The 20,104-nt window shown below is 40.2% G+C and overlaps 1 protein-coding gene and 3 long non-coding RNA genes across 5 annotated transcripts; 3 read left to right on the top strand and 1 right to left on the bottom strand.

The window, feature by feature from the left end:
- Positions 1 to 1,226: 1,226 nt before the first annotated feature.
- On the top strand, positions 1,227 to 3,426 carry LOC134080551 (uncharacterized). Its single transcript, XR_009939228.1, has 2 exons — positions 1,227 to 1,638; positions 2,256 to 3,426. It is a non-coding gene; the product is annotated as an uncharacterized LOC134080551 (long non-coding RNA).
- LOC134080550 (uncharacterized) lies at positions 3,293 to 5,186 on the bottom strand. The gene is made up of 2 exons (XR_009939227.1): positions 4,561 to 5,186; positions 3,293 to 3,943 (listed from the first exon to the last, which is right to left on the bottom strand). It is a non-coding gene; the product is annotated as an uncharacterized LOC134080550 (long non-coding RNA).
- Positions 5,187 to 5,806: 620 nt separating this feature from the next.
- On the top strand, positions 5,807 to 7,024 carry LOC134079610 (uncharacterized). 2 transcript variants are annotated; one of them, XR_009939097.1, is made up of 4 exons: positions 5,807 to 5,839; positions 5,970 to 6,055; positions 6,273 to 6,408; positions 6,681 to 7,024. It is a non-coding gene; the product is annotated as an uncharacterized LOC134079610 (long non-coding RNA). The 2 variants fall into 2 exon arrangements; XR_009939096.1 differs by lacking the exon at positions 5,807 to 5,839 and having other exon boundaries at positions 5,920 to 6,055; positions 6,681 to 7,023.
- A 1,241-nt stretch (positions 7,025 to 8,265) lies between these two features.
- Positions 8,266 to 19,793, top strand: LOC134079611 (NEDD4-binding protein 2-like 2). Its single transcript, XM_062535706.1, has 5 exons — positions 8,266 to 8,405; positions 10,700 to 10,818; positions 14,034 to 14,122; positions 17,427 to 17,503; positions 19,530 to 19,793. The coding sequence occupies exons 1-5, from the start codon at positions 8,317 to 8,319 to the stop codon at positions 19,675 to 19,677; spliced, it is 522 nt and encodes a 173-aa protein (XP_062391690.1). The 5' UTR covers positions 8,266 to 8,316; the 3' UTR covers positions 19,678 to 19,793.
- Positions 19,794 to 20,104: the final 311 nt, after the last annotated feature.

Here is a 20,104-nt window from a genome sequence, read left to right on the forward strand (position 1 = left end):
AGCCACTAGTAGCCTAGGCTACTGTGAATAGTTAAGTAAACTAGCCTACTGTGTTTTCCCTTTTTTAATCTTATCTTTCTTTTAACTCATAATGACATACCAGAGACGGTTGAGAAAGTCAATTTGATGTCAAGAATTAAGGCTTTGATCACACTATTGAGCAAGCATAACACATTTCAGCCTAATAATTTTCCACGATTGTTTATATAACGGCTGCTTATCGCCTCTTGATAAGCGCATGCGCACACGCAGTAATTCCCATCCCCCACGCGAATTTTTTTTTTACAGGATGGTAGGGGAAGATTCATGAATATTCATTAGGGAACTGCCGGTGAATGCGCTAACGTTCTGAAGAATGCTCTAACGTTCTGAGAAACCATGGTAACCCCAAACTGAAGCGTCAGATCGCTGTGTTTTTTTATTTACAGTCTAGAACTAGAGTAGACTATCGTTGGTGTATTGGCAGTTCCCTAATGAATATTCATGAATCTTCCCCTACCATCCTGTAAAAAAAAAATTCGCTCCCCCACCCCTGACTTTTCAACTCCAGCCAGAGTGACTTCGCTTCAACCGTCACTTTTCAACCATGAATCTGACTGCAATCTTCAACTCTGTACAAACATCATATTCAAGGTAAGAATTACAGTACTTTTGTATGCCAATTGAAAACGGGAATTTATTAGAAATGTATTGTTTTCACAATGAAATGTTAACCAAAGCCATTATTGTCATGTTAGAATCAGCATACAACATATCGATAGCTAGAACTAGCGAGCTAACGTCGCTAGCGTTAGCGATGTTAGCTGTTAATGTTAACTTTTCCAGTAACTAACTTAACCATCATGTGGGATTTTTCGAATTATAGTCAATATCATATCTAGCAATAATTCAGTCTGATATGTCGTTATGAATGTAGAGTTTTAGTTTGAATTAAATATCAGACGCAAGTAGCTTAGCTTAAAGTGGCTGTTACCATGCAGGCTGAAGGCTGAAGTTAGCTAGCAGACTATGGAGTTTCGTTTGTGCCAAAAAGTTCAAACAATACTTTTTCAAATTCAAACAAAAATCAATTAATCAAAATACCAAATACAAAATCTAAACAAAAAAAATAAAGTCGAAAAAAAAAATCTAAACTCGCAAACAAATTATTTGTGTAGTTGCAAAAAAAAACTGTTTGAATAACTTGTCTTTTGGTTTACAATAACAACAGTCATTTGCAGCGACATCATTCGTTTGTTTGCTCCTGGCTTTTTCAGTTTCGATTCTGGCTCTCGCGTTTGCGCTGCCTGTTTCTTTGCTTGCGATTCTGGCACAAACTTCACATGTGGGTGGGTGTCTGTGGGGTGCATTCCTATTGGCTGATGCGTTTTGACTGACAGCTTTACTATGGATTCAAGCGCAAGAGCTACCCACCTCCCCCCCTCCCCAGTAGGTAGTGGTGCAACGCTCTTTTTGGCCACTATGTACAGTTATATGCGATGTGGCGCTATTGAGCACAGTATGTCAACCGCCATATGAAGAAGAAGAAGATATTGACCACAGTAAGTTCCGTGGAGCTAGCTACACCAAAGCCATCGATGGGCTACACGCGTTATGGACTCAAAACAATGGGTTTTCCTCACTACTCATTAACCCAAGGTAAGAAGTGTAATCTAATTTGTTATGGGTCTAATTTTCACGTTTATGTGGGATGTTATGGCGTAGTTGTTACAATACTGACGCTGGTTTTAAGGTATCAGATGGCTATCTTAGCATCGTAGGTTTGTCCACATACAAACGAGGCTTTTGATGAAATGTCGCACTACAGTAGCCTAAATTATGAATTCATACCATGTATTTATTTGTTCAGAAGTATATTGTTAATGTCCTCGCGTTATATAAGCGTATGTGTCCGATTATGTCATGAAATATCGCTATGTTTTCAACGGTAGTCTAGCATAGTATGAGCGCGATGGTGCGATCTATCTGTGGTCAGTTCATCAATGGCCCTGGCGATCTCTGGAGGTCCACTCTTTGTGAACGTTTGGAGACCACAGACATAGTATAACCTTAGTTAGAGTATTGGTTAATTTGCCTGAGAAAGACCCAAGGGTCGAAACGTTACTTTTTGTAAACATGGGAGCTCAAGCAGTGTTGCCAACGTTACCTTCTTCTGTTACATCTCCCCAGGAAATGTTATTAAGCACTGTGACCAGCTCTGTCTTTTGATTAGTACATGTAATTTGTCTTTTGCTTGTGCTTGTGTGTTTGTGCAGAACAACTCATCGTGATGGAGCACCTGTACTCCCTGATACAGCAGGATCTGAGGGGATTCCTCAGACAGGACGCAGATGTGGATTGACAACATCCTGCAGTTTGACCTGTTCAACCGACCTCTTCTCTGTCCCATACACACCTTTGTCCCATACACGTCTTTGGTCAACCTCTGCTTCATTGCCATCACAACCATCGGTCCCTGTTTCATCTGCAGCACAACACAGCACAGCTGACGGCCTCTTCTCCATCTGCAGCACAGCACCACACACCAGACAGAGTCCGCTGCGTCTTTCACACACCTGGTGGATCCTATTGTGTGCCTCACATACCTGAGAGACTCTGCTCCACAGTACCTGCAGGCTCTGCCCTGCCCCACCCCTCGCACACCCGATGGACCTAGCTGTGTCCCTCACATACACAATGCACTGTACCCCATCCCTCACACAGCCGATGGACCTAGCTGTGTCCCTCACATACACAATGCGCTGTACCCCATCACTCACACACCCGATGGATCTAGCTGTGTCCCTCACATACACAATGCGCTGTACCCCATCCCTCACACACCCAACAGACCCTGTTGTGTCTCTAACACACACAGCAGGCTTTGCCCAGCCCCTCAGGGTGGCTCTGAAATCTGTGGCTTTCACACTCCCAACAGACGCTGCTCTCTCCCTCACACACCCGGCTGGCTCTGCCCGGTCCGTTGCACACCTGCAGACTTCCAGCCGCCACAAACCCAGCTCACCCTTCTCCTGCTGTGTCCTTTACAAACCAAAAAACGCAGCTATGCTCCGCACATGACTAGCTGACTCTGCCTGGTCCCTTGCACACCCAGTGGACGTGGACACTGTTGTGACTGTTGATATTGCTGTTATTGTTGATATACATAGGTTTCTCGTTTACCAACTATACAGGCTGCGCACGCATCCGAGAGGCAGAAAATGCCAAGCTACATTACAAAGTTACCAAGTAGTTGGATGTTAAGAATGGTAAGCTTATATGCTATGATTAATTAAGCAATGAAAAAGTGATGTTATCTTCCAAAAAAATGTATTTATTCAGTCAGAGTTCCCAAAAGTACAGCTTGATGATGGTATTGACAAACATACTGGGAAGGCAGAGCGCCGAAGCGCGTCTGTGTGAATAAATGGTGATTGCTTATGCATAGTGCGGCCTGTTCTCTTGTTTTCATTGACAAACATAGCACATCAGTTATGAAACCATGCTGTGTGATGGATGTATATCAGGTTTATGTAACAACAGGCCACATTTAATTTTATGTGTTTGACTTCATGGCGGGCCACATGAAACAGAGCAGAGGGCCGCATGTGGCCCCTGGGCCTTAGTTTGCCCACCCCTGTTGTAGTAGCATGTCAAATTAGTTTATCCAATCATATGAAAGGAGTTTTGACAAGGCCCTGCCTTCTGAAATACATTTCCAATGGAGTAGTTCCAGATGAATGTGAGGAGCTAGGTGGAACGAAATTCAAGTGGTGAGTCAGGTTAACATACAGTAAGTAGTATGTAAAATAATTCAATTTCATTGTCCTTTATTCAAAACAACACTTATTCTAATAAAGTCAAACTGCAGGATGTTGTCAATCCACATCTGCGTCCTGTCTGAGGAATCCCCTCAGATCCTGCTGTATCAGGGAGTACAGGTGCTCCATCACGATGAGTTGTTCTGCACAAACACACAAGCACAAGCAAAAGACAAATTACATGTACTAATCAAAAGACAGAGCTGGTCACAGTGCTTAATAACATTTCCTGGGGAGATGTAACAGAAGAAGGTAACGTTGGCAACACTGCTTGAGCTCCCATGTTTACAAAAAGTAACGTTTCGACCCTTGGGTCTTTCTCAGGCAAATGAACCAATACTCTAACTAAGGTTATACTATGTCTGTGGTCTCCAAACGTTCACAAAGAGTGGACCTCCAGAGATCGCCAAGGCCATTGATGAACTGACCACAGATAGATCGCACCATCGCGCTCATACTATGCTAGACTACCGTTGACAACATAGCGATATTTCATGACATAATCGGACACATACGCTTATATAACGCGAGGACATTAACAATATACTTCTGAACAAATAAATACATGGTATGAATTCATAATTTAGGCTACTGTAGTGCGACATTTCATCAAAAGCCTCGTTTGGATGTGGACAAACCTACGATGCTAAGATAGCCATCTGATACCTTAAAACCAGCGTCAGTATTGTAACAACTACGCCATAACATCCCACATAAACGTGAAAATTAGACCCATAACAAATTAGATGACACTTCTTACCTTGGATTAATGAGTAGTGAGGAAAACCCATTGTTTTGAGTCCATAACGCGTGTAGCCCATCGATGGCTTTGGTGTAGCTAGCTCCACGGAACTTACTGTGGTCAATATCTTCTTCTTCTTCATATGGCGGTTGACATACTGTGCTCAATAGCGCCACATCGAATATACCTGTACATAGTGGCCAAAAAGAGCGTTGCACCACTACCTACTGGGGAGGGGAGGGGGGTGGGTAGCTCTTGCGCTTGAATCCATAGTAAAGCTGTCAGTCAAAACGCATCAGCCAATAGGAATGCACCCCACAGACACCCACCCATATGTGAAGTTTGTGCCAGAATCGCAAGCAAAGAAACAGGCAGCGCAAACGCGAGAGCCAGAATCGAAACTGAAAAAGCCAGGAGCAAACAAACGAATGATGTCGCTGCAAATGATTGTTGTTATTGTAAACCAAAAGACAAGTTATTCAAACAGTTTTTTTTTTGCAACTACACAAATAATTTGTTTGCGAGTTTAGATTTTTTTTGCGAGTTTAGATTTTTTTTTTTCGACTTTATTTTTTTTGTTTAGATTTTGTATTTGGTATTTTGATTAATTGATTTTTGTTTGAATTAGAAAAAGTATTGTTTGAACTTTTTGGCACAAACGAAACTCCATAGCAGACAGACACAGGTGAAAGTTGTTAACGTTAGCAGCTAGTTAGTAACATTACTTTGCGAACTTCATGGGGCATGGGTAGTTAACATTAAACTTAATACATGTAGTGTTAGTGTTGCTATAACTGGAAAGAGGACCAGTAAAACAAATGAATGAAGTAGGCTGATGTGTAAGTTATCTCACCCCTAATTTAGGAACTGTAGTTTTGCATAGTCATGCTCATAGATCCGTCATATAGTGGATGTGAAAGGGGAGCATTTGGGGAATTTCAATTACCAGAAATATCATGCCGATAAGTAAAGGGATCTTTAGTTTGTGAAGGGTAGTGTTTGGCTAAATGGTATTCATTTTATAGCCTTTATTTGCCCAATGTTTGGTGACTTACATTGAGGCATGTGTTTATTTAAGATGCATATGAGTGTAGTAGTGCTTCAGTGATGGTCTTTTCATGTTCTGTGTGTTTTGCAATGTATTAATTAATGTAAGCCTCTTTCTGTTCCCTCTGTTAGTAGGTGGTGTGAGGATTGCTGCCCTGAGAACGCTGCGTCAGAGACACTTAGGCTGTGTGCATTTTGGAATGTTCCAAATGTATGTCACTTCCATAAGGAAGAAGTTCCAAGCCTGCAAGTGAGTTCACTCACCAAATAGAGACACACGCATATAGCATTTAATATGTGTGCATGTACTGTATTTGTTTATCCCCTCCTTTCATGTGTCTGTTATGACTTTGTGGGCTCAACTGTCAACAACTGTCCAGGGCGAAGTCGGTCTACCCTGATGGCACTACCTGATGGCACTACCCTGATGATGTCTGTTAGCCATGGCTGCTGCCCTCAACATGGTGTAAGTGTTTGTGTTTTATTTATGTTCATAAATAAACTGATATCAAGAAGTAACATAGATGGTGACAAGGGTGGCAAGGGTGCCTCATGGCAAGGTAATTATCATTTCTATTTCTACATCTGATTGCCTTGCTTATTTTTTAAAGCTATGATTTGTTTTGTATGGCAATTGCTGTTTATTAACAAATCATATGGCAATTGCTGTTTATTCTTTTTAGGAGCCATCCAGAAGTCCCAGCCTGGAGCCAGAGGCTGCTATTGCAAGTCAGATGGGAGATGGCCTACAGTATGTTAGGCATCAGAAAAGTGGTGTACGCATGAAGGCAGAGTTGCCGCAGGCAATTATGAGATTAGGTATGATATCACATAGACATACTTCTGTTCAGAAGTGTAGGGTCACTTCGAAATGTCCCCTTAAAAAAAAAAAAAAAACACTGGACATATCAAAGTGAACTCCCAAACTTTGCTATGGTGGTGTATTGTACACATCTGCATTACTTCTATCTATTGCACCTGACTAGTGTGGGTTTGCTTTTATTTGTCACACAACCGGAGTAGTTTGCATTAATTACTGTATATTCATGAACGGGGTCAATTGTAATGTATGCTTTCTTTCTCTTTTTCAGACACTTGACATTTACTGCGAAAGGTACCATCAGAGCACCTCTCCCTACCCTGCAGGATACCTATACCAGAAGAGTACAACAACGGCCCAAAAGTATTTCAAAAGACATTTCACGCTCTGACCACGGACTGTTTAAACCACTGAGGTCAAGCAGACGTCTCTGTTCCCACGTGGCAGACTGAGGGAACACCCACAAAACAGACTGGGGATGAGTTTCTTTACTCCGCATCCTGTACACACACAACTCCTTATACTACATTACATAGACTTGCCAGTTGCCATACTGCACTTACACACACTGCGCTTTTAACCCCCTTATCTGTGTCAAATCAGATAAGGTTGTGGTTGAATTCAAACCATGTCTACTGTTGTCTGTCAACATCCACTTAAGTCATACATTTGAAATGTCTTAAATAAATAACAAAAGTTAAAATTGTTTTATTGTCTGCAGTTAACTGAAATATTTTGGAATATGAGTTATTCTATTAATGATTGCTAATGTAAGTTCAATTGAATTCACAGTATTTAACTGACCTAGATTCTACAGGAAAACAACCAATACTGTAAATACAACTAAAAAAAAAAAATCTTAATTTAAAATCAATTGTTTTTCACTTTACAGCAAATACATAAAATACTGTAAATGAAAATGCGGGACCTTTACTGTGAAAAGTATTCACAGTAACTTACTGGCAACAATTGGCCAGTAAGTTACCGTAAATGGAAATACAGTACCTTTACTGTAAAAGGTTTTCACAGTAACTTACTGGCAACAATTGGCCAGTAAGTTACTGTAAATGGAAATACAGTGCCTTAACTGTAAAAGGTATTCACAGTAACTTACTGGCAACAATTGGCCAGTAAGTTACTGTAAATGGAAATACAGCACCTTTACTGTAAAAGGTTTTCACAGTAACTTACTGGCAACAATTGGCCAGTAAGTTACTGTAAATACGACTGAAATCACAGTATTTAATTGTTTTTCATTTTACAGTGAATATATAAATACTGTAAATGGAAATACAGTACCTTTACTGTAAAAGGTATTCACAGTAACTTACTGGCCAATTGTTGCCAGTAAGTTACTGTAAATTTTACAGTAAATTTTTAGGGAGTGAGACGGACACAAGGATTGTGTTAAGAAAGACGGTTTACTGGTAGTAAGACAGAGTACAGCAATCGCAATGGGCTGCTGGGGAAGGCGTTCCTCCAGCTCACAGTCACAGAGAAGGTTTTATCCTTCTCTGTTATCAGTTGCTGGCCAATGGGGCCAGTGCATACATTGTTGCCACCTGGGTTATGGGCCCAGAGTGGTACAGAGTGGTAGCCTACAGATATAAATCATATTAGAGTGGTACAGATATAAATCATATTATTCTAACACATGGTAAGATGAAATGCATTTGTTAGGCTACAATGTCACATGCACAAGTCGACATGAGTTATTTTAAACAGATAAAAAAAAAGAATAAGAAGTAAAAGGAAACATAGGCCTAGTTTGGCTTAGCCTACTTCACTTCCCCGGGACTGACAAGTGGATAGAGCATCGAAACACCAATATGCCACGCCCATTCGGTGAAGCGCAACTTGAGCAAAATTGAGAGCAGAAAAACAGCTGGAACTGGAGCTTATTCCTAATGATGTACCGAAATAAACGCAATCGGAGGAATAGGACCATTTACATCATTAGGGGTTTACCCTACACGGGAAGACAAGACGAAGCAAGGTAAAAATGTAGCCTATTTTTCTCTAAAGACTTTTTTTAAAGCACCAACTGTCAAAAAAGTTCGACGAAAAAGTGAGCCACATTTACACGTCTCCTCTTCCAACCTAAACAAGATAACCACGTCGGGCTTATTAATAACGGAAAAAAATGGGACACGAAAAAGTGAGCCAAGCTTTTTCCAAGCTAAACAATGTCGTTAATATAGCCTAAATAATCTTGGTGTCGGGGAAATGAAACTGAAACTTGCTTTGCAGAAGACCAATAGCGAATAGATACACGTACTGGACACAAACGAGGGTTTTCTGCGATTCATCTTAAAATCGTTCGTTGTTTACGAACATGCTCGTTGGACGGGGATATGTAGGCAATGTTTTGTATTATTATTAGCCTATGCCTAGGAGCAGGGATGTAGTGGTAAAAAAGAAGTGGGTAGTCTAAACTATGAATTCTGCGCCATGCGCAATTTCTGCAAGAAAATTACAGACCTTGTAATTTGATGCAATATACAAGGTGACCCTTTGTTACAACCCACCCTAGCAGTGAGATAAAAGACAGAAAAAAGAGAGGCCAAACCATGCAATATGTTTAAAAAAACATGTTTGGGGCATTGAAATAGGTCTATGAACACAAGAAAACAGTTTTATTTTGTTTCTCTTTGAATGACCATAACCAAAGTAGCCTTAGCCTATATGTGGTCATGTGTGTGTGTTTTTGTGTGTGTGTAGGGGTGTGTTTGTGAGTCTCTGTGTGTTTCTCTGTGTCAATTTGACTGGATAGTATACAACATTGCACAAAACTTGTACTACAGATGTGCAAGAGTTGATAAGCTACTGTACAGCTAAGCTATAAAAACAATGGCAGAGAAATTACATTATATGATGATTAAAAATTATACATAAATCATTTTAAGCCATCTGGAAGGGAGAGGATGTAGTTTCCAAGTGAGGTGTAGGACAGGTCAACCCCCACCCCCCAATACTAAAGCATTCTGTATTTTTTTTTTTAAATCTAGCAATTGTACTAATTTGAATGCATGTGGAGTGTTACAACCTATACCGATCCCTGACAGCCATATGTATCTTGCTGTATCAAGTGCTTTATGCTTGGATGAAATGCATCTTGTTTTGCCTCAGAGACTAGTTTAATATAATATGAGGCATGTGATAGTATCTTCAATGGTAAAAGTACTAAGAAAAATATAGCCGTGGTAAAAAAAATAACTTTCTTATATCAAAATCACCTTTTCCTTTGCTAGATTAGAATGGGTGACATTATAGGCTTACAAATCACCATGTGGGATAGTGGTGGAGTGGTGCATGTGCTGGGGTGATCATATGTCCAATATCTTATTCCTGTTCTGTGGAAATGGTGATGTTACAACTATCCCTGTGTTACAACTATACCCGGTCTCCTACATTTTGTAATATAAAAAAGTTGCAATTGGAGAATAACCTCTTTTGACAGGTGGATAAACTCTTATAAAAGGTTGATAAACTAGCCTATATTTCTGAAATTTCAAAAGTGGATAAAGCAACGTGTGGTTTAGTCTGTGCTGCGTCAAAATCTAAGCCACGGCTATGCTAAGCCTCCACATTTCCTCTTTTTCTTACTCGACCTCCTTCTTGCAAACGCCTGCTTGCTTAGGTGACACAGCGAAACATTAGCCTGCTGGACAGTAGACAGTCTCACAGAACTGGCATGACTGATGTAGGAGTAGTTACAGCCTATAAGCTGTTCATTACAAACATAAAAACAACAGTGCATCTAATGTTAAATAATTACAATTATGAATGCCTGTGTGATGTATCTACTTGGGTGCTTACATGCAGATGTGTCAAGGATGTTCTATTTTCGTATTGATGTGAAGTAGTAGGCCAAGTAGCCTAGAAATCTAGATGCCCCTAGCGGCAGCAAATCTAATTTGCTTCGAGGGTAGTGAAGGTGGTGCACAGTGTATTGGCAATGTGGTTATCACAGAACAAAAACCTATTTCATTCTATTATATTGTATTTAAATTGCTGTATATAAAGAACCTTTCATTACACTGAAAAAAAATAATTTATTTGATTGGATTTACTTAATTTTTCACACTGTAGAAAAGGAAAAAATCAGGGCTGTCCAATTTATCAAACCATATTATGCTACGATATATCGGTTATCGGTTTTTGAATCAGCATATTTTGGGTGACCCTGGAAGACCCAGCGGTTTACCTGTCTGGCCCACTGGGTAATGAATTGAACAGCCCTGCAGTAGACCTATGTCGACTAACTTCACCTTCATTTATGTCTGATAGGAAACGGAAGGGGCGGAATGGAGTGATCATCCGTGCTTTTGATTATTTCCGCAAATATCACAATTCTAAGATCATTACTAAATATCTTCACAGGGCACATATGTGGGCACGCAGTGAAGGTAAGAGCATTCTAAAAATGTGTGTAGTCAGCAGGAAATCCATTAAAAATAAGTTATTGAGGGCCCCAGCCGTGGCGCGACTGGCTGGGGCACCTGCACCGTACACCGGCGACCCGGGTTCGATTCCCGCCCCGTGGTCCTTTCCGGATCCCACCCCGACACTCTCTCCCACTCACTTCCTGTCTCTCTCTACTGTCCTATCATTAAAGGCATAAAAGCCCAAAAAATATACTTAAAAAAAATAAAATAAAAATAAGTTATTGAGTTTTTTGCATTTTTTGTATCCTTAGGACATCTAGTCAACATTTCTGGATGATAACATTAAATGTAGGCGGTGACATATTTCCAAAATGGCTGCCAAAAAAGTTGAATGAAAAACAAGAATAGCAAATGTACTGTATCTCCGCACCATGAGTCATTTTGATGGTTTTGCCATTAAATCAGTTCATAGGTTTTCTGGGATGCTGAGTTCATTTCTGAGGTGAATGAAGAGGTTGGGGGTCAAGTTAATATTGCAATGGTCAAGGTGATGGCAGGGCTGGACTGGCCAGCTGGCATACTGGGCATTTTCCTGGTGGGTACCTTTTGGGCCGACTGAAAAAAAAAAAAATTGTTAGCATTATTATAAGAGAAGTACGGGGAAAAAGCGCAACACTGCTACTTTAGAATCACCACTTTTATTTGACTAGTTCACTGACGTTTCGTCACTAGGCCTTCATCAGAGTAGCCTACTTTGGGGAGTCTGCGCTGCGCCAGGTTTTGTTCAAGTCTACACACCTACCACTACTTCAAAATGTGAGGTTAATTTATCAAATAATATTTTTAAGTCTTTTGCTCTACATATGTCACCTGTTATAGGCTAATTGATACAACTGGCTAGCCTATGAGCTACACACAGACACATTTGATAGACATCCTTAGCATTGAATTTATGGATCTGGCCATTCTTAAACCATGCCTCAAATCTGAGAAAATGTACTTTTGGTTCCCAGACCACATCTCATAGGTGTTAGCAAGGCTAGTATTAGCACATGAAAATTACTCCAGAGCTGTTTGAAGGATCTTCATTCTTACTCACTATAATAGCTGGGGAGGAATATGTGAAAAATCATGACGATTGCGCACTTCTGGAAAAGTTTTTGATTTTTGGCAGGGTGTTAGGTATTGTGGTACTAAGTTTCAGGATTTGTCAGAAGAGTTTTCAGGCAGAGTCTTCAGTCAGTCAGGATTCTTTCAGAGAGCTTTATTAACGGCACCGGAGACTTACACGCTAGGGCAACCCAACGCAGTCTGACAATACAGAGAAAAGACACCCTTCTTATTCAGTTCAGAAATTATGACATCCATACGATTGGCATGCAGCATCTACAAGGTCGTATCCCAATGCAACCACAACTCAGGAGCTGTCCCCCAGTTCCGAGGGCCTCTCCTGGCGCCTCGGTGCCTCTAGGGAATCAAACTCACAGGGAGGCCTCTATGCGTGTCACAGATGTTAGACGCAAATCATCATGCCCTTGTCTACATGGCAAATGCATACCGCACACAAGGACACTTTGGTGAAAAACAAGTCAGGAGAACAAAACAGATCTTTCTTAGGCCCCAATGATTCCAGGCATGCTTACAGGAGTTACAAGAAAATAAAAGTGAATACATGGACATTTATGTTATGTGGCTAATTGATACAACTGGCTAGCCTATGAGCTACACACAGACACATTTGATAGACATCCTTAGCATTGAATTTATGGATCTGGCCATTCTTAAACCATGCCTCAAATCTGAGAAAATGTACTTTTGGTTCCCAGACCACATCTCATAGGTGTTAGCAAGGCTAGTATTAGCACATGAAAATATCTCCAGAGCTGTTTGAAGGATCTCCATTCAAACGTATTTTGCTTACTCACTATAGTAGCTGGGGAGGAATATGTGAAAAATCATGACGATTGGGCACTTCTGGAAAAGTTTTTGATTTTTGGCAGGGTGTTAGGTATGGGCCTAAGGTTTTTGGATACAAGTATAAGAGCCTGGTGAACTGACTAGTTACTCAAGGTTGTGGGGTCAAAGGTCAAGGTTGCATTGGGTCATGCGCAGAAATGAAAAACAGTGTTTGCATTTCTCCGTGGTAGTTTTGGGGGATGCCATGAGCCATATGTAATTTAGGCTGTTTAATTAGTTTTCCCTATTACATATTACAGGCCAATATACTGTATATCAGCTGTCTATCTCACCTACTGTATACAATATGTGCATATAGAGGGTATAGGCCATCTTTTCCCAACCTTGGGGTTCGGGACCCCATGTGGGGTCACCTGAAATTCAAATGGGGTCTGCTGAGATATTGGGTATCTATTGACCAGTACATGTGCATTACATGTAACATATATGAAAAGATGCAAAACCATCAATTGACCCATTAGGTGTAGCCTGGCATAGCCCTCCGTCAGCTTCCGCTCAATTTTCATTTCTCTACAGCATTACTGTACGTCTGGGTCTGATCCTACTGGACTCGATTTCTCAGGATGCATTCCATCCTGAACAATCAGCGAATGGGGGGTGGGGGTAGGCGGGTGTTAACGATGATGTCGAGCATATGCGCGTTGTAGTCACGTCCAAACGTTAGCGATTGGGTTAAATCAGGCCCAATCGTTTCAAACTTCAACAGAGTTCACGCCTCCTGCCTGAAATTGGTTCTGAATGGAGTATGCCCAGACCCTCTGTACGATATTAGTACGAGGGTTAGGTACAGTATGACCAGGCTACATTAGGTGTGGAGATATGCTATTCTTATTTTCCATCCGACTCTTTTGGTGCCCATTTTCAGAAATATAGCAATAAAAATTTGCCGCTGTCTAAATTTAATGTTATCATCCAGAAATGTTCACTAGATGTCCTAAGGATACCAAAAATGCAAAAACCTACATAATAACCTATTTTTTCAGGGGTCCCACTCATTTTGAAAGTTTTCCCCCTGAAATAAGAATGTTATCTTGTGTAGAATGTTTGTTTCTTGTCAGCCTATGTATATTAGAGTCAACTTACAGTGTATATTATGTGTAGAGCCTTTGTTGTCTCAAAATCTATGTTGTGTGTTTTTCATGTACATGTCACTTCATGTCTGAATTCTTCTTAATGTGATGTCTCCAACTGTTGTGCAATGTGATCTGATGCGAAGCGGGATGTGATGCATCTAGCTAACTATCTAACTAACACTACAGCCCTAGAAAATATAGAAGAAGGAGTGGATCCAATCATCATCAGCAACCCCAACATGCCGCTCTGGCACATGTATCCATACGTCCGAATGGTATGTTATGATGTTTAACATTGTTTTTGTTCTTATTGTCAATGCAATGAACTGCAAGACAACATTTTTCCCCTTTTCTGATTTGTAAGACAATTTAACCATTGGTCGACACATTACACTATTTAGACAATCCACTTAGGCTGACTGTTTAAACAGTTTTTTGTGTAGACAGTGTGTGTAGGCCTCTGTTAAAGGGAATTACATCTCTACTGTATATTGGTTAGAATGTGTGATAACCTTCCAGGATAAGGCCTATATGTATTACTCTGCAGTAGAAGCCATTCCACCTTCTCATTACATTACAGTATAACTGAACTGGGGTGCGTTTCTAGAAAGCATATTTGGCTAACATCCATCGCAACCATTGAAGTCTGACCTATCGTTCTTGGATTTGCAGACCCCCCCGAACGTGACTTGTTCAATTACCATACAACAAAAAGTTTGTTTATTGTGGATTTTCTCAAAATACTATTGTGCGCAAATCGACTGATTTCGCCTTGCAGGGTCATATATAATCATGCTTAGGTACAGGTGACTGTGTAAGGACAAGATGCAGAGCAAAATGCTCATGTAACCATATGAGGGTAGACTGTTTGCAAAGCCTACATGAGAAAAACCACAAAAGAACACATACCGAGTGCTCAGAGATGTCTGAATATCCTGTCTGGGAGGTCATGGCAGGGTAAATCACCTGACTGTCAGAAAACCGGCTTGAAGCAGAATTGGGTGAAGTGTTGAACGGACCAGGAGTCAAAAGGAGTATAACAAGGGAGAGAGAAAAAAAGCTAAGGAAGTTTTTGAGATGTAGCCACTACGAGAGTTTGAAGCATGGAGTTGAAACCTAAAGTGGAGGGGGATGGGTGTAAGTCCAGGGCCGCTTCTTAATTACCATGGGAAGAACTAAGATTTTTTTTTTTTTTTTTTTTAAACATCCTTTGGTCAGTTACACTTTGAGTTAACAGTTTTATTTGCTTGGAGTTAGGTTTAAGATTTGGGCAATGACAAGGCCATTATGGCCTTAATCATTTTAAGGTTTGATTAGAAAAATGTCCACACAGGTAGGTTGTGACAGCTAGGGGGTGGGATATTACGGGGTATTATGCTTTCTAGAAATGCACCCCAGTTCAGTTATATTCATTTTGTATCATTTTTTCACTTTCAGAAGTACCTTATCTTGGAGGCCATGTTTGGGCCTTACAGTTTTTTTCAATTGCTTACACACAATTTTTAAAACAGAGTTCTTTTTAACAAAATTTAAGCACAGCTATCCAAACGCCACACTCAGTTTGCATAATTCCTAGATTATTTGCAAAATGAAACACTTCAGTCAAAACATACACACTTCAGTCAAAACATGCACACTTCAGTCAAAACATATACACATATTTGTAAAAATGCTATTAGTTGTCATTTAACAAACACAGTCCTCAATGATCAGACACTATTGCAGCCAGTTTCACACTGCAGTGATAAATGCAAAACACATTTGTAAAAAGAAAAATTAGGAAATAGCATGTGCTAGATTTTTGCCCAGACATTGTTATGTAAGGGATCATTTAGATGTCCAAAAAATAGTGACAAACCCACAACATTCTTCATGATTAGTTCGACATAGGGAAAGTGTACATAAATAGGTATATAAACTTGCACTTGCACTGTACAACACTGAAGACTGCTGTAGACTGAATATTTCAAGTATTTCTTTCAATACTTACAGTATTTCTAACCATAATCAGTTACAGTAATCAACCAACAATGAAATCAATTGAACAAATACAATCTGTAGACAAACAAAAAATACTGCATAAAGTACATACACTGTGACTCTGAAGAGCAACTGCAAAAGCAACAAGACTGTATAGCACACCTGAGTGCTGCGTTTTCAATTTTTCACGTGTGCTTACACACCTGGTGGATGTGATTATCCAATTCGTTCATTAGTGTAGTCATTGGCAATCCGGGGCTTTGTAATGACAAGGAAGTAACCTCACAATCCTTATCTGTGTCTAAGGTTTGGAAATGTGTGTAGAGTTTTACAAATCACTGTGTGTAATGTTTTGCAAAAAGGGTGAAGCAGACATTGTGTGTAATGTTGTGCAAATCTGTGGAGGTGTTTTGCTCCTTGTAGTAAAATTTTGCTAATTGTGTGAAAAAAAATATTTTAGTGTGTAAACAATCGTAAAAAACTGTAATATCTTGAAAAACATTATTCCTAGCCTGCCCAAACGTTGTAGGGTGGAAGACAGGCAGATTCTTAGTATGATTCAAAACAAGTTCATACTGCCTCTTTTTGCACTCCCCCCCCCCCCCCCCCCCCCCCCCAAAAAAAAAAAACTAGGGGCGTGTAGAAAATCAATGAGAATGCCATAAAAGATTTTGATGGTTTGTGGTCATAATTATTCCAAGACAACTGGTGTGAAACTGCAGCTTTATTCACGATACCGAGAGCATGTTACTCACATGAAAGTCAAAGTAACAAGCCCACACAACTGTGGGTGAAGCGCAGTTCATCAATGAGTCTTTAACCACCTGGCACTTAACAGAGATAAGAATGTTTACAAGAACTCCTCAACCTAAACCATGTTTGTGTTTGTGTGCCAAGAGGTCACCATCATCTCCAATTGCCACAGAGGGGGTTTAGCCTAACACAGGGGTTATCTTAACATTCCTAAGGTAAAGGATGGCAACTAGATTTTTAATACGTACAGTACTGTAAGTTATACTGAAACAGTAATTCAATGAGAAACATACAATTTACCCCACAGGTTCAGTCATACAGAAAACAAACAAAGCACTATCTACAACTAGTCTTGCTGATCCTTGACTTACCACCTGACTATAACTGCCACTTGATTGGTTAAAAACAGCACTCACTGATGCACTTATTCTTATTGCACTCTTCTTATAGAACTGTTGTGAGAACTGCCTTAAAAGGCTTAAAATGTCACCATGTTGTAAGTCGCTTTAGCTAAAAAGCGTCTGCCAAATGTAATGTAATGTAATGTAATGAAATTTGTTTTGTCTTCCACCCTAAAGTTTGTGCTGCCTATGAATAATGTGCTTCATTATACTAATGCCCAAACATTGCTTACCAGACAATGTGATTTTCAGGCTGTAAAATGTAATAATTTGACAGGTTGGATTAAGCCCAGGCTAAAACCTCAGTGGAGATCTTCGTTGAAGGTCTTCTGCAGTATCAGACTATGCCTGGTCCTTATCCTTATTCAGGAAAACGGCCATAAAAAAATAAGTGGCTATACATCATAAGATGAATCTTTCCTAAAATATTGTGTTTGATGGTTAGGCTTTTCGACGTAACTACTGGATTGAATTCATTGAAACGGAAGATACCTGGAATGCCTCTCTTGAGGAATTGGAATGGTGAGTCCATGTCTCCCAGTGATCCCAAATGACAATCAATTGTAGGCTATTATATTTGCAAAGAGAGAGCATGATACAACACAAAATGGTTCACACCAGACTCAGATGAGTTATGCATGAGACCTTCCTGTTGTGTTTACACAAGCAGAGCATGGCTGTACTTTGCCACATATGTTCTCATGGCTTAAAGGAACACTTCCCCATTTTTTTCATATTAAACTATGTTATTCCCTTAACTAAGACGAGTTGATACATACCTCTCACATTTCAATGCGTGCACTTACTGGCTCTGGCGCGCGACATTACTTTGATAGCACTTAGCTAGCCCAGTTCATTCATTAGGATCCAAACAGAGATGAAGTTAGAAGCGACCAAACACCTCCATGTTTTCCCTATCAAAATACAGTTACACGAGTAGTCACACGACCAAGTATGGTGAGACAAAATAAAACATGGTGCATTTCTAAGCAGGTAAGAGGAATAACTACAGTATATTGTGTGGCGGAATAACAATTGGGAGCACCTAGACTCGGTCCAGTAATATCCTCACTCTTGCACTTTCAGTTTCAACTCGTCTTATAAGGGAATAACATAGTTTGATATGAAAAAACGGTGAAGTGTTCCTTTAACCTAAGTGATTTACCCACAGTTCAAAGTGTTGTGACGTTAACCGCAGAGATCATAGGAAAATCTGGAAATGACAAAGGTAATCAACAGCACGACACAGACGTGCATGGTGTAAATGTTAGCAACGTCTTTGTTAGTAAACATCACCAAGGTACATATATGTGATCTTGTGAAGTGCTGTCCCAATCCCAAATACCTCTCTGAGCCCATGTGGCCTCACACACTCACTCACTTAGCACCTGAGATCAATTAAGTATGTGAGTCTTCAGTCCTTAGTCCTCAAATTGGGATTGGGCCTGGGCCTATATTGCCAAAAGTATTTGGTCATCTGCCTTGACTTGCATATTAATTTAAGTGACATCCCATTCTTAATCCATAGGTTTAGGAGTGTGTTTATGGGAAGATGACCATTCTTCCAGAGGCGCATTTGTGAGGTCACACACTGATGTTAGACGAGGAGACTCTCAGTTCTTGTCTCAGCTCTATTTCATCCCAAAGGTGTCATGTTGGGTTGAGGTCAGAACTCTATGCAGGCCAGTCAGGTTCATCTACACCAAACTCTGTCATCCATCTTTATGGACCTTGCTTTGTGCACTGGTGCACAGTCATGTTGGAATAGGAAGGGATCATCCCGAGCTGGGCTTGGCCCCTAAGTTCCTGTGAACCGAGAGATTTTAGACGATTCCATGCTTTGGTGTAGATGAACTTGACTGGCCTGCACAGAGTCCTGACCTCAACCCAATAGAACACCTTTGGGATGAATTAGAGTGGAGACTGAGAGACAGTCTCCTCATCCAACATCAGTGTATGACCTCATAAATGCGCTTCTGGAAGATGGTAAAAAAAAAGTCTCATAAACACACTCCTAAACCTTGTGGGAAGCCTTCCCAGAAGATTTGAAGTTATATGGGTGGACCGACGTCGTATGACGTCGGCCCTGTGGGTTAAAGCAACACTAAAGAGTTTTTTGTTGATTGAAATAATGTTTCCAAAATCATTTCAGTGGTTCATCAACTTGTAACAGGGTGAACAGTACTTCTGTATTTGCTTCGCGGCCCTCCTCCGGCTATAACTGCACTATGTAAGTTTATCAGATCGGGTAGCGGATCTGTAGTTTGATGGTCAAAGTCAAAATTACAAATTTGACTTGCTTCGGTGTCGCAATACATCATACTTTCATAAAATCATGCAACATACTCTGCCTTTTCTGTGGACATCGTTATTTGCTGGATAAACAAATAGGATGTGTGCCACAGAGGAAAAGTGCTTTAGTGTTGCTTTAAGAATGGGAAGTTCATATGTGAGTAAAGACAAGTGACCCAATACTTTTGGCAATGTAGAAATGCATGTTTCAATCATTTCTCTAACATCACTCTATACTGTAAATTGTTTTGTACAGGAGAAGTGGCGGTACAATTTCACTGTCAGTACTGGAAAACTTGAGGGAGTCATATGAGCCAATGCAAAATGTCTTTGATGTCCTGAATGACGAGGATTCTCAACGGAGGTGGATTGGTACTGAGGAAATGACATCTAATGACTGGTGACCGCACAGAGTGGCATTTCAGTATTCCACTTATTTCATTAGGGGGGAATTATTAGGGTATTAAAAGAGTTGATCAGATAACATGCATCATTCATACAAAAATAAATTGTGACATTTTTGAAAACCCATGTTTACTCATTTTCTTACTTCACATTTGTTGTAGGCTACTCAGAAGTGCAGAGTGTTAATCAATAATCATTTTACTTTGGAGTTTAGTTCTCATAAGCACAGTCTAGCTGTGTTTTGTGCAGTTAAGAATGTTATGAAGACCAAAGGCCGAGGCAGGTATACTGTATGTTTTTGCCATGAAAAGTAAATTTATTTGTCACGCCACTGGATATGCTGAGGTACTAGAAATCATCTAGATCGGAAACTCACAAAATAGTCTTTCTTTAATGCTCAAAGGACATACATTACTGCATGTTCCG

Source organism: Sardina pilchardus, chromosome 5 (genome assembly GCF_963854185.1).
Source record: "Sardina pilchardus chromosome 5, fSarPil1.1, whole genome shotgun sequence".
In the NCBI taxonomy this organism is placed as follows: domain Eukaryota; kingdom Metazoa; phylum Chordata; class Actinopteri; order Clupeiformes; family Clupeidae; genus Sardina; species Sardina pilchardus.